Source organism: Hypanus sabinus, chromosome 4 (genome assembly GCF_030144855.1).
Source record: "Hypanus sabinus isolate sHypSab1 chromosome 4, sHypSab1.hap1, whole genome shotgun sequence".
Lineage (NCBI taxonomy): Eukaryota > Metazoa > Chordata > Chondrichthyes > Myliobatiformes > Dasyatidae > Hypanus > Hypanus sabinus.
The window spans coordinates 50,920,051-50,935,759 of NC_082709.1; the positions used below are offsets into that span (position 1 = coordinate 50,920,051).

The following is a 15,709-nucleotide window of genomic DNA, read 5'->3' on the forward strand; positions in this document are numbered from 1 at the left end:
CAATAGTTATTTTCAAGAAATATACAGTATTTCCATTCTAGACAGGAATCTTTCTGAGGTGTTTTGCCAGAATTATATGGGAAAGATCAGCAGGGTTTTGGCTATGTGACATTTACAAAACTTAAAATTAATGTTCAAGTGAGTTAAATGTTAACTAAAGGGATCATTTCAAAAATTATATTGGGACAACTTTGTGTGTGACAAATATTGTAAGTAATCTCTCTAATGGGTTTGGAAAACTTCAAAATGGAAAAAATTAGAGTAAGTCAAACTGAATCGCACAAAGGAAGATTTAAGGAAAGAGATGGATGAGATAAAATGAATTGTTTAATATTCCTATGTTTTTGTTATATTTTAAAATTTGATTTCCCAATCATGAAAAGCTTCTACATTCCAAAGTAAAATTAAGAGAGTGGGAAAACCAAATAGAATTCAGGCACTATCAGAAAGAGATAAAGGAAAATTGACAACCAAGATCTCTTCTTTTCCTTGGTCCTGCTTTAAATCTATTGATGCACTTTTTTTTGGTAAAATCAAAGATATTTGGTTTTACATACATCAGGCAGGCACACCACACCAACAGCTGTATTTGCTTGAGATATCAAAATGCTCCATTGCAACAGACGTACAAATATTAATTCTCATTTGTATGCATTGGATGTTCTCAAATCTTCAGATGTCAGAACAAATTTAAAGGGCAAATCAGTGATGCTCTGATTTTGGGAGGTGCATTTAAGGTTGCTGTTGAAATTGCTTCAGGTAGCTGCCCTAGACCTTACTGTCACATAAAAGGTATCAGTCCCTTCCTTCATCCTCTGACAGATGAAGTAATGACAAGGCATCTGCCTGTCTCATTGATAATGAATTGAATGGAGATTATATCCCTAGATATTGTGAAAATGTAGGGCTGGGAATGTGAAGGAGTAATGATGAAGGAAACCTGAAAAATTAAAAATAAAATGACGAGAATTCAAATGCTGAAGAATGAAGTTTAGTCCCCAAATAACGTGATATTTTACTTCTGGAAAACTATGATGTGAAAAGAAATGGTAAAATGCAAGAAACTTTGGAGCCAATCGAAGAGTTAGGAAATCCTTTTGTCTTCTCAGTGCTTGATCTATCTGTTGCTATTAACATTCAAGAGCTTTGCTTCCACCATCATTAAGCTGTGTGCACACCATGTACTTTTACACATTTGCTTGTGTTGTAAGAAAGGCTGTGAAACAATGCACAATGTTAATCATAATTTAAAGGTTTTAACTTATTCTGCATTCTTTGATTTAAAACAGAAGTGAACATATGGTGATATGATGCACTTCAGAGTGTGGGTGCATTGATGATCGATGCAACGAAATGGGAGTTGAACCACGATTCAGTTTCTATTTCACTCTGTTCATGTTCACAGCCCTGTTAAACAGAGGAGGTACCAGAATGAGGTTTTTGCCATCTTTCAGTGGTGTGGAGAGGGAGAACAGAAGGGAAAGATTAAGCCTTCATCAACCACGGCAGCAGCTCTGCCAGCTAAAGATTGAATTCCAAACTTCTAAAACTGGAGATGAATTAAATGAATTGTGTGCTTCAAGGATCATCACAATGCAGAGAAATCATGTTAAATACTCCAAGGAAGGGTCATTTCCTTTGCTGTTATCTGACCCCTTCATCTGAAATGTTCATTGTTGGCACACATCACTGTGCTCTTTCAGATAGCTTTCAATGCAGTTCTTCATTAATCAGAAATGACTATCTTGGTTTGTATATCAGTTCAGCCCTTGGCTAACCAAACAGACATACAGTACGTGCCGTCGTAGAAACACCATGGCCCTGTATTCTTTCACCATTGAAATCTGGTTTGAATCCACATGCTAATGATGAACTGAATATCAATTTCTGCATTCCAATCCAGCATCCTCAACCTGAAACATCGTTTTTTTTCTTTTTCCATAGACACTCTTTGCCCAGGGATTTTCCATCATTTTCAGTTTTTGCTATTGAGATTATTATTCAACATAGATCTCTCCAATCTGCTCTATTTTGTAGATGCCCTAACAGACCTCAATAGAGACCACAGCTGGTTGAAGGAAATCCACTCCCCTGCACTAGTATATGTACATCAGGTTAACAGATGAGGTCAAGATTTAATTTTAACTTTTAAGCTATTAATCAGACAAACATTGTTGAAATTGCAAAAGGAGTAGTGATTATAAATGTGGAGATTTCAATAGTGTTTACAGAGGGGATGTTTGAATTTCAATGTTTGAAGTAAGTACAGGCTTGTTGCTCTGCAATTAAGATAACCCAAACACATTTTCTATGCTTCAATTTATTGGAGCTTTCTGTCTGCTATTAAATTTTTGAATTCTTTTCACTGAATCCAGAAAGAGAATTCATTTTATCAATGTCAGTGTCCTGCTTAGGTAGTTAGGTTAGAAGATTTAAATTATAATCTCATCAAGTGCAGATCCAAGATCAGGGAATGTAACTCAAATAAAGATTCATCATACTTTTTGCAACTAATGCAAAAAATGATTTGTTGCGCAAAAGGTCACATTTCAGATAATGGAAGGATTAAGTTAATATGAATGAGATTACAATTTCCATCCATAAGCTTCAAGCCAACAGTCACGGAATGTGTCTGATATGATGATTAGCTGCTTGGAAGAGATACTTGTGGTTCACAAAGGAACAGCACACGCACAAAACTATGGGAAGTAAGGGAGGAAATGGGAAAAGCAGGTACCAGAACTATTCAACAGAAATAACTTGTATGTCATAAATTAGGACAATGTTGCTCCAGCCATTCAGTAAGCTGTTCCTCCCTCTTCACATCATTCTGAATGGTACTATCCACTGTTGTCACCAGGGGTACCTTGGTACTAATTTAAATTCAAGAGCTATTGTGCAAGCCAATACATTTTAAAATGCTGCCCTATTTGGATACTTCATGAATCAAATAGAAAACCTTTTCTGTTTCTGTCACCAAAAAGATTTATGAAAATTGACCATTATGTTCACTTACAGAGCAGTGACTACATTTTAATTGTAGTTCATTACTTGTGATGGTGCTTGTGGGGTTGTTTGGCAAAAAAAAAGGTACTATATATATATGCTAGTTCCACACCACAGATCTTTTTGAAAGAAACATTTTATGAATTGTTTACCTACTCTGTAGCTCCATGAAGTGCTACTGCATGTATTCGTCAGCTCTCAGTGACAATGCTGATCAAAACATGGCCTGAGCAGAAATTAATCTGTTAGAGTACATATGGAAATACAGATGCTGGCAATGATATAGTCAAATTTGTCTTATTTTTCTTCACCCCCCCCCCCACCCCAGAGGGCTGCAATGTCTTCCTGTTTTTATAATCAGTCTTTGTGGACCATTAGCTTTGTTTAAGTAGCTGATGACAACATGGGGAAAGTGATTAAGTACAAGAAACAAAGTTAACAAACAACTTCATTACAATGTTAATCACCGCCCAAGTTTCTAGGTGTAAAATTTATGGACTACATAGCCATATAATGCAAATACCAGAGTGTGTACCAACTATTCAGTAAAACGAACACTCATTATTTTGACATATTTGCTACAAGGCACATTCTATTCTATCAATATTTAAGTATGCTAAATTGCAGAGTGGAGCTGGTAGCACCTTGAGTCTTGAAGCCACCCTAAAGGGCTTGTCCCTCTCAGAATCTAGCCCACTAGAATAGTTAATATTTGCAGCTTATGCACAGACATTGTGCAAAAGGCTCATTAAGGTCCCAAGTGCAAATTAGAGCCAAGTCCCACAATGTACACTCATTGTGCCATTTCCTAGCAGTGCACAGTCAATGACAGTTGCTAAACCTCAAGTGTGTGCATTGTTTACCCTGCAGGCATGATACATGAAAATATCATCATACCAATGGCTACTGATAACAGAAATCTTAAGATATGAGGCACTGTGGCTTTGGGATGATTTCCACTTCTGACATGAAACGGCACACACTTAATGTTGGGTGTGCTCCTTGTGATGTTCCAAACATTATAATTGGAGATTTGTGTGGGACTTGTCCACAATTTTCAATTCTCTCTGCCAACATGAGTCCATAATTGGTAAATGCACTTTCAAGGGTTGGCAGCAAGTTCAGCCCAAGCTCAGTGTGGCATTCAGCCACAGGAATACTATAAGATCATAAGACGTTAGAGCAGAATTTGGCCTTTTAGCTATCTGCTCCGCCATTTGATCTTGGCTGATCCGGTTTCCTCTCACTCACATTTTCCTACCTTCTCCCCATAACCTTTCACACCCTGACTTTGCAGAGTCTATCAAACTCTATCTTAAATATACCCAATGACCTGTCCTCCGCAGTCACCTGTAACAACTAAGTCCACACATTCACCATTCTCTGGCAAACTAAATTCCTTTTCATTTCTGTTCTGAATTTCTGAGTTTGTGCCCTCTGGACCTAGACTCCCCCACTATAGGAAACATGCTGTCCACATCCATTCTATCTACACCTTTTAACTCAATCAGTTTTAATGAATCCTTCTCATTCTTCTAAATTCAAGGAAGTAAAGGCCGAGAACCATCTCAACCATTGTATACATCTACATGAAACATTGTCATAGGAAAGCAGCATCCATCATCAAAGATCCCCACCACCCAGGTCATGCTCTCTTCTCACTGATGCCATCAGATAGAAGGTGCAAGAACCTCAGAACTCAGGTTCAAGTATAGTCATTACCCCTCAAGCATCAGGCTGTTGAATAAAAAGGGATAACTACATTTGCTTGCCCCATCATTGAGCTGTTCCCACAACCAATTATCTCACTTTAAGGGCTCTTTATCTCATTGTCACATGTTCTCATTATTGATTGCTATTTATTTATATTTGCACTTGCACAGTCTGTTGTCTTCTGCACTCTGGTTACTCTTTCATTGATCCTATTATATCTTGTATTCCATAGATTTGCTGAATATGCCCACAGGAAAATGAATCTCAGGGTTGTACATATGTACTTTAATAATAAAATGACTTTGACTACCTCTGCAGCATCATTTTTCAGTCATTATCTACTCTCATCTTTCTGTTTATATATCTGAAAAATCTTTAGGTCTCCTCTTTGTTATTATTGGCCAACTTAACTTCATATTTCATCCTTTCTGTCCTTCTGGCTTTTTTAGTTGTCTACAGCTGGTTTTTAAGAGCTTCCTAATCCTCTAACTTCCCACTAATTTTTGTTCCTTTATATGCCCTCCTTTTGGCTATTATGTTGGCCTTGATGTCCCTGATCAGTCATGATTGTCTCATCTGGTCTTTGGAATAGATTTTCTTTGGGATGTATCTATTTGGCACAATCCATATTGCTCCAAGAAACTCCAGCCAATGCTGCTCTGCAGTCATCCCTGCTGGTGTCACCTTCCAATCAACTTTGGCCAACTCTGCTATCATGCCTCTGTAATTCCCTTTATTCCACTGTCATACTAATACATTTGACTTTTAGCTTCTCCCTCTCAAATTGTGGGTGAATTCTATCCTATTATGACCACTCTCTCCTAAGGGTTGCTTTACTTTAAGCTCTCTAATCAAACCTGGTTCATTACACAACACCAAATCCAGAATAGCTGATCCTTTAGCGAGCTCAACCACAAAGTTCTTTAAAAGCCACCTCCTAGGCATTCTACAATTTCTTTCCGTTGGTATCCAAAATCAGCCCCAACCTGACTTACCAAATGTACCTGCATATTGAAATCTCCTATGACTATTGTAACATTGTCCTTTTGACATGCATTTTCTATCTCCTGCTGTCATTTGTGGCCAATGTCCTGCTCACTCTTCAGAGGCCTGTATATAACTCACATAAGGGTCTTTTTCACAATTGCAGTTTCTTTAACTCTACCCACAATGATTTCACACCCTCCAATCATTTGTCACCAGTTTCTAAGGATTTGATTTAATTTTTTACCAACAGAGTCACACCACCATTTCTGCCTACCTGCCTGTCCTTTTCATACAAAATCTATGCTTAGATGTTTTCATCTATAGTCTTGTTTCAGCCACGACTCCATGATGCCCACATTGTCATACCTACAAGCAAATTCCTAACTGTGCTACACAATAATCTACCTTATTCACTATGCTGCATGCATTCAAATGCAATACTTTTAGTGCTGTATTTGTCACACTTTCTGATTTTTTCCCCATTACACTGCAACACATCCACGCTGACTGCAATTCTGATTGCACACTGCCTCTGATTGTGTGCCATCTATCCCATCCTCAGCTCTATCACTTAGTTTCCCACCTCCCCAACAGTTTTAGCAAACCTTTTCACAGGGATATCGGTCCCCCTCAGGTATGGTGCAACCCGTACATTTTGTACTGGTCATACATTTCCCAGAGGAGATCCTAATGATTCATAAATCTGAAATCCTGCCCGCTGCTAAATCATCTTTTTCATACCCTCATAGGAAGCAATCCAAAGATTCCTACCCTGGTGATCCTGCTTTTTGGCTTTCTACCATGCTCCCTAAATTCTCTCTTCAGGACTGCCTCCCTTTTCCTACCTGTGTCGTTAGTGCCAATATGTACCAAGACTTCTGGCTGCTCACCCTCCTGCTTTAGAATGCCATAGACCCGATTCACAATATCAGCAGAAGGTAACATACCATACTAATGTCCCTATCATGGTCACAGAATCTCGTGTCTATATTTGAACTATGGAATCCCCTATCACTATTGCAGTCCTCTTCTCCCAACTCCTTTCTGAGTCATAAGACTCAGTACCAAAGACTTGGGCTCTGAAGCTTCCTCCTGGTAGGTCATCCCCTTAACGGTATCCAAAATGGTTCATTGAGGGAAACAGCCATGGGAGCACTCTGCACTAGCTACCCATTTCTTTTCTCTCTCCTGACAGTCACCCAGGTACCTGCCTCAACAACTTAGGAATGGCTACTTCCTGTAGCTGCTATCTTTCATCTCCTCAGGTTCCCGTATGAGCCAAAGGTCATCGAGCTGCAGCTCCAGTTCCTTAACTCGTTCTCTGAGGAGCTGCAGCTTGATGCACCTAATGCATATGTGGTTATCGGGGACTCTAGAGGTCTCTCAGAATTCCCACATCTCACACAAAGAACATAATACAGCCCCTGGAGACATTCTCACAGCTCTAACTATGAACTAGCAAAAAAGTATGAAGAATGAAGAAGAGGAAACTTATCAGATATGTACCTTGCCCAAGCCTCCCCACTCTAATACTGGTCCACTCACGCAATAGCCGCTCCCCTTGTTCCTATTTTATTTTTTTTTGCCCTCACTAATGAATCACAGTTTGTTTGGGCTGTTGGAAAACTCAAAGAGAATGCTCCTTTTTTAAAATCTCATTCACAGACCTGTGAGTTGCCTCTGCTCTCTCTCCTGATTCGATTGGACAACTGGAAAATACATGGCCTACATAACCTCTTTTTGTGTCACTGGTTGAGCTCCTTTGCTATAAAGATAAATATATGAAGAGTAACTATCCCTCTGTCTTATAATTTCTACATAAATCTATAGTTTTATACTTTTCTATGTTCACGAACTGGAAGAAATGACATTTTTCTACTGCCTGTCAAATAGGCACATAAAATACAGGTTTAAACAGTTGACTGATCCAAGTGCTAGTCTGTCCTGTCAATTATTCTTTGCTACCAGGACCAATTCATTCACAAAGTCCTAAATGGCCTGCAACATACTTATGTGATTTGTTGTCACTGAGTTTGGAGTCTGCAAATTTTCTCTGCTGTACATGAAACACGTTGAAGTCCTCAACTGGTATAGAACTAGAGTTCAAAATGAAGCTATTTGATCCATTAAGCTTTTTGTCAATACTACACACTCACCTCCCCATCTCCAAATCTTTTCCTCATTGCCATATCAATTTTCCTTTTGAAAAGAAGCAATTAAATCTGCTTCCAGATCTGTTCAGACTCACACATGTCAGTTAATTCAAACTTGTTTCTCAGTTCTTGCACCAATGGAAACAGTTCATTTTTTTTTGCTCTTCCCAGAACCCTTGACTTTGAAGACACCCAACAAATTAACTCAAAATGCTCTCTGCTCCAAAGAGAGTAATCTCAGTTTGTTTTATCAGTTCACATTTCTTGTGCCTGAACAAATGTCATTGCTGACCCGTTTACTCCTATGGGCTCAAATATATCTGACTTCTTAGTAATGTGTCATTTCGTCTTGTACCTTTTAGAGTCTCTTGTTCTTACAAAGCTTCTGTACCTTCATCACAAATTCCATGATGGTTGCAAATCAACCTAACAAATTTATTCTGATTTTCCTCTGTTAATCCATGCTTGTTCAGGTGATTATTACTTTGATCAGATTATTGTTTTCAGCATCTTTCCCACACCTGAAGTAGTAATTAGATTGTATTTACTTGAACATGCAGGTAATGTTTACGAACTTCTAGTCCTCTGCAACATCACAATGCCTAAGAAGGACAGAGAATTACAGCTAATACCTGCACAACTGTGACCCATATTTTCTCAGCGACTTTGAGCAGCTGACATCCATTTGTATTATCAGCCCTTGATCAATGTTCATCTTCTTCATTACACCTATGGACATGGGCAACGTTTTCTCCTTCATGAAAACAGATTATCTGAGTTTGCAATGCGCCGATAGATGGATCTTCTGAACACACTTCATAAATTCTTCTCCACTTCATTTATACTTTTGCTATCCCAAACTATATCATGACAGTTGAGGCTCATATTATCATATTCTATCATTTTGCATCTGTGCATAATTTTCTATGTGTAGAATTGGCATAGAAGTTTACTGATAACCTCTGTTATTTCTGAACTAGAGCACTATTCATAGATCCTATGCTTCTCCCTGGAGCATTCTCCTTCCAATGTTTTCTCCTATCAGAACTTCCATATTGCTATCTCTCTGTCCTTTACTCACTTTCCTGCAAATCTTGTCTGTACCCAGTCTTGTCCTAGTTTGATCAAGTTCCATGTAATCTCCTTAGAGTCACAATCCAGCCTGTAGCTCACCAACCACTTTTATCATTTACATAATATCCTGCATTTTCACCTCCTATTTTCCCCTGTTCTCTCCAAACTATTCTCAATTTGACTGTGTTGTTATCCAAACTGTACTTTGCTAATGCCTACTACATCCTGATTCCCGTTTCCCATCTCCACCCACACCCCCATCCCCGGCACTCCTATCACATTAGTTAACCCCTTCTACATGGCACTATTAACCCCTACAGTTTGGGGTACTAGTCTCATTTGGAACTGCAGCTCCTGTATTGTTAGAGGGCCACAGTTATCACATGTGCGTGCCATTATTGGTCCAATACAGTTTAGTAAAAGCGTTAATGCACTAAGAGCGGCTAACTCTTTCATCTCATCAGCCCACTTCCACTACTTGAGCTATTATCCCATGAGATTCTTCCCTGTTGTGCATTATCAAGCTTTGTATCAATATTACATTTCAAAATGGGGAGCAGAAGTGTCTACTAGTCAAGCATGAAATGAAAAAGCAGCAATCAACAGAGATGGAAATAATTAAGAGTAACGCTACAGAAAACCTTCCAAAAACGTCATTGCAAAATCTTTTCATTCTCCCAATTCAGAGGGGTTATGTGTTCCTGTCCAGATTTCAAATTAGGGGTTCTCCATTGTTCTTTACAGACAGCACTCTGTATTGCTCAGTTGATGTTAACTTCGTTCAGTGTCTTCATCTGACTTTCCTCCTCAATAAATGTCATCCAGATATACAGTTCAAAAGAAGATAAAAAGCTCCCGGAAGAGAAATGCAAAAAAGAAAAAAAAATGAAATGAATGTTGAAAATTATCCTGCTGCTTTATATTTTGAATTGTCACTTCTAGTGAGATTTTCATTCTCTGTTCAGCCAGTCGCCAGAGCACTGTTTTTAAGCAGCAGTTCCACTCCAATTTGTTTTTTTGTATTTTTGATATTTCCTCTCCCCCTCCACAATTCTGAGAGCTGAATGGATACTTCTAAATAGCTTTTTTAAAAAAATATATAAGCAAAACTTAATTAATTAAATATACTGCAAAAAAACCTTCCGGATCAGTTTGGTGGGGGAGGGGCTGGGGAGGGGCTGGGGAAATGCACAAATGAATAGCAATCTGGCCCAACAGTTGTAAGTATATAAAATAGTCAAAAAATGCAGAATGAAGCATAAACCTGGCAGACTGACCGACACCGCTTTATTTTAATGTTCTGTTCACTGTGATGAGTTTGATGCTGAGTTTTGGAGAGTGCTCAGCTGTTAATCCTTGCATGGAGGTCACCTGTTTTAACATGTTCACCTTTTGCATTTGTCTTTCTCTTTAAAGCGCAAGAATCGGCTGACCTAATTTTCTTAATTGACGGATCTGCCAGCGTTGGAAGTGTCAATTTTCAATATATTCGCGATTTTATCGTAAATTTGATCGACAATCTCGAGATCGGCCCTGACAGAATCCAAATCGGTGTGGTACAATACAGCGATGAGCCCAACACCGAGTTCTATTTAAATACATACTCCACGAAAACGGAGGTTCTGGATGCTGTGAAAAGACTTCAACCGAAAGGCGGAGAAGAAATAAATATTGGCGCTGCCGTACAATTTTTAGTCGACAATCATTTTATCCAGTCGGCCGGCAGCAGGGCATCAGAAGGGGTCCCACAGGCTGTAGTCATTATCATTTCTAGTGAGTCCAGTGATGATATAAATCAGGCAGAACTATTATTAAAGCAAGGTAGTATATATTCATTTTCTATTGGAGGTAGAGATGCCGACAATAATGAACTTGCTCTGCTTTCAACTGATCCATCCTTTACTGCCTTGATCACCGAATTCCGTGATATTGGTCAATTGCAGCAGCAGTTTTTACCAATGGTCTCGGCAGTGGCCCGAAAGGAAATATTTCTTGAACCTCTGGTGCAGAATGAAGGTATGTATGATCCAAATTTAGTCCCAACTGTTTGCAACCTAACAGGCATACAGGAGCCCCATGGTCAATTGGGAAGATTTTTGTTAATGACACTGCAGATGGCCACACAGAAATGTTACCAGCTTGGAACATCAGACTTTATGGATGGTCATCTTGTTAAAATTTAAGTAATTGAAAGTTATTGGAGATTCTGCAGGTGGGTAAATGCTGACAGAGGGGTAGAGGTAGGTAAAGAAATATTTATTTTAATAGGTAATTTGTTGCAATAGAATGTTTAACACCAGGCTGAACCAGAGATTTAATGGAGTAAGATGTTGTAGGGTGGAGTTGGGAGTGGGGAGGCTCATGTGCAGAAGAGCATAAATCCAACGGGCTGAGTGGTCTATTTTTCCATCTTAAACATTGAGTTGTGGAATACTAGCACCTTTGATTAAGGTAAAGTATGGGATGTGAAATATGTTAAGAAGTCAAAATCAATGCACTTTGAGGGCTTAATTGCTTCAAGTTCCTTTGTACATCTAAGATGATTCTTTCATTGAAATTCCCAGGTTCTTTGCCATGTGCTCTCAAAGTCAATGAGATCAATGACACAATTGTTTTATTTTTATATATCTTAATACGTCAGGCCGCTTTATCGGTGATTATAACATATTCTGCTCTGAATATTAAATGGGCTGAGACGGGCAGCGTGTTTGTGGAGTTGGTTTTCCCCCAGGAAAGCAAATTGGAATAATTGATTAGGGAGATACATTCTTCCAGGCTTCCTTCCCTAGTTGGTGGTTGAGGGATATATTTGGTCATACTGGGAAGCTGCTAAAGGTAGGTATCCTCCTTACTAATGCACACCCTTCTAAAGGGGCATGTTGCAATTTAAATTTGGGAATCTTCTCATCCACTGTGAGCTTCCTCATAGAGTATTCCACAAAACTTCCACATGTTATGTTGTCTTTCTTTCCAATGGCTCTAGCACAGAAAGATTATGTTCAGGTTTGCTGAGAAGAAGCATCTTGATTTCAACTGATTTGACAGTGGGCTTTGAAATCCAGTGTGAAACTATAGAAAAGATGAGAACTGATTTGGAAAAAACTGCCTTTTTTGTTCAAAACTTGATTTAGAATAGAATTGACAGAGAAAGACTCATCCAAAGGAACATTTAGGGAGTGGATGCTTGTCTTTCTGTCAGTAACAATACAACAAATTCACCCAAGCTCAATATGATGTTGGAATGCTTGCACTCATTCTGCACCATACTCCTATTGATGGCAATATCAGTTGCCCAGAAGCCATTATTGGAACTATTGCTGTGTATACTTCACCGAGACATGCAGTTGCATGTACAAAGTAGACTATGTCGAGGAATCTGTTTGCATCCAGACAGCTTCAGATGTGTGGGAGGACCACACAAAGTTTTTCCTCCTGTAGTTGGGCACAACTTCTTTGCAATTAGCAGTCCACCGCTAGGGAATCAGAGGATGAAGATTCAGGCCATTGGTGGACTGAACTGGAGAAAGTGGTTAACGGCATAATGGGTAATGGCCAGCTATGGTTTAAATGAGGAATCAGCAGTGGTAATGCAATGTTAACAGGCACTTATTGAGGTTTTGGGATACTTGGCAGCACATGGTAAAAAAGGCCAAAGTCAGCATAGTTTCCTTAAGAGAAAATCCAATCTGTTCAAATCCTTTGAGGAAATAACAAGAAGGATAGAAAAGGAGAATAGGTGGATTTTCAGTAGGTTTTGAAATGGAGCCACAAATGAGGCTTCTTAACATGCTAAGAACCCATGGTATTACAGAAAAAATACTAGCTAGCATGGGTACAACATTGGCTGATGGGCAGGAGTCAAAGAGAGGGAATAAAACTAGCTTTTTCTGACTGATGTGGTCTGCAAGTGTTGGTGTTAGGACTGCTTCTTTTTATGTCTTAGTGTGTCAATAATTTGGTTGATGGAATTGATGGCTTTGTGGCCAGATAATATGAAGAAAAGTGGAGGAGCAGAAAGTGTTAAGGAAGCAGGGAGGCTGTGGATGAACATAGGTGGATTAGGAGAATGAGCAAAGCAATGGCAGATGGAATACAGTTTTGGAAAGTGCATTGTCATGCACTTTTGGTAGAGGTATAAAAGTGTAGACTATTTTCTAAACTGGAAGAACATTCAAAAATCTGAGTTGCAAAGGGATTTGGGAGTCTTCGTGAAGGATTCTCTCAAGGTTAGCTTCTAGGTTTAGCCAGTGGTGAGGAAGGCAAATGTAATGTTAGCATTCATTTCAAGAGGGCTAGAATATAAAAGCAAGGATGTAATACTGATTCTTTATAAAGCACTGGTATGGCCTCGTTTGGAATACTGTGAGCAGTTTCGGCCTCCTTATCTTCAAAAGGACGTGCTGACATTAGCGAGGGTTCAGAGGAGGTTCATGAGAATGATTCTAAGGTTGAAAGGCTTTTCAAATGGGAAGTGTTTGATGGTTCTGGGCCTGTACTCATTGAAATTTAGAAGAATGAGGTGGGAGCTCATTGAAGCCTGTCGAATACTAAATGGCCTAGATAAAGTGGATGTGGAGAGAATATTTCCTATGGTGAGGGAGTCTGGGGCCAGAAGGCACACTTCAGAATAGAGGGACATCAATTTAGAACAGAGATTAGGATATATATACACACAGTATATTTTTAACCAGACACTGATGAATCTGTGGATTCATTGCCACAGGCAGCTGTGGACACCAGGTCACTGGATGGATTTAGAGTGGAGGTTGACGGATTTGATAAATCAAGGATCAAGGCATGAAAGGTTATGGGAGAAGGCAGAAGAATGTTGTTGAGAGCCATGATCAAATGGCAGAGCAGACTCAATGGGCCGAGTAGCCTAATTTAGCTCCTATATCTTATGGTTTTATGGTCTTATTACACTTCATTCCACTTCCACTTCATTCTGGGGGCACTTTAGGTTTTTGAAGGAATGGTTCAAAGTTGAGGTGATCTGATGATATAATCATATTTGGTAACTTTGTTTATTTTTCTTGTTTATATTTATCATCTTTGTTAAACACTGAAGGAATTCACAATTTTCTCTCATGGGATATGAAGATTTTACGAGTAAGTTAAGCAGAACTTTTCATCCCAAAATCTGGGTTTGAACCCATAACCAAAGGCTGTGAAAAAATTCTGCGTGAGAATGCTATTAAATCATTCATTTTCAATGAAATTCTCATGGGAATTAGTAAAATTCAGGCCAATACAGTAACAGGAGTTTCACTGCTTATGGAATTTTACTTGAAAATAAACTTAGAAGCAATCTATTTTCTATCACCAAGAAAATCGTGATGAACTCAAACTTCACAAGAATAGCCATTAAAAACTGATCTGTTTGCAATACAGTTTTGGGCTGATCAAGTTTTTCAAGAGAAGAGGATATATATTTTTTATTGAATAATTTAACTTTCAAGGAAATTTCAAGGTTGTATAGTTAAGTCCAAAGTGAATTTGAAGTTAACTTGTTTGTTCTTGTTTATTTGTAGATTTGGGAATATCTTCAAAATCAAACTAACTTAAAACTGTTTTACAGTTCCGGATAGGAGGAGGGACATTATATTTCTGATGGATGGCAGCTCTACTGTTGGACCTGCAAACTTTTTGAAAATGCGTGAATTTATCATAAAAGTAATTAACAGATTTCAAATTGGACCAAATGCGGTGCAAGTTGCTGTCGTGCAATACAGTGATGTTCAAAGAACGATGTTTAGCCTAAATAGTTACGCTAACAAACGTGAAATAGCTCCTGTTCTTAAAAAGCTGCGACCGATTGGTGGACCCTCACGTAACACTGGGGCTGCACTGGACTTTGTCCTCAGAGAACAATTTACCGCATCTGCAGGGAGTCGAAGAAACCAAAATATCCCCCAGATTCTGGTGCTCATCACTACTGGACCATCTGAAGATAATATTCGCTTCCCTGCATTCGAGTTAAAGAAAAACGCTATAATAACGTTCTGTGTCGGAGTTCAAGTGGAGGAGAGTAGCGAACTGTATGAAATTGCATTTGGCCCACATTTGGTGCTTGAGGTACCTAATTTCCAGGTTCTAATCCAGAAATCAAGAGAGGTTGCAACAACGTTATCCTCGTTAGGTCCTCCCATAGTGATTACTGAGGAGCCTACAGTTATCACAACAGAAGGTATTGGCATCTTGCATGTCATTTTGTTCCACTAACTTTATGTTTACAGTCCTATTGCTGTTGAGATGAAATACATTATTGTCTGCTTGGTGAAAAGAAACTGACATATTAATTTGATTTGAAGATGAAATGGAGTGATGCTTGCATTGAGAAGGGCGAAGTCACAGCAGGATGTCCATTCCATTACCAACTTGTTTTCATTGCTGAGAAGTGCACATATAAATAATGGAAGGATCTGTCAAACATGGGGACCTTTCAGCCCATAAGTAGTGTATAAAACATTGAACAAAATAATTGTGATCTCCTTTCTTTTGTGGACAGCAGTGCTTGAAGCCTAGTATGGAATTTAGCTGCTTCTGATAATCAGTTTTTTCTGTTTGTTTCAGAACTGGTCATTTGTCTTGTAAGATCATTAGCTCACTTTTTTCTCTCACCATGAATGTTGCCTGACCTTTCAAATACCTCCAGCGTTTCCCACTGTAGATTTCCAGCAGATGCAGTACCTACATCTCACAGCTCCAGCACCATAGCTCATTCATTCTCGTCCACTCTCCACCATCCCCCTTGTCTCCCTCACCCCCTTTATCTC

At 38.9% G+C, this 15,709-nt stretch overlaps 1 protein-coding gene across 1 annotated transcript in view; it reads left to right on the forward strand.

Annotated features, from left to right (window-relative positions):
- The window catches only part of LOC132392750 (collagen alpha-3(VI) chain-like), a 176,841-nt gene that overhangs the window by 31,619 nt on the left and 129,513 nt on the right, over positions 1 to 15,709 (forward strand). Inside the window, exons 4-5 of the mRNA XM_059967060.1 lie at positions 10,350 to 10,949; positions 14,512 to 15,120. Coding sequence (XP_059823043.1) covers positions 10,350 to 10,949; positions 14,512 to 15,120 — 1,209 coding nt within the window. The remainder of the gene's footprint in view (positions 1 to 10,349; positions 10,950 to 14,511; positions 15,121 to 15,709) is intronic.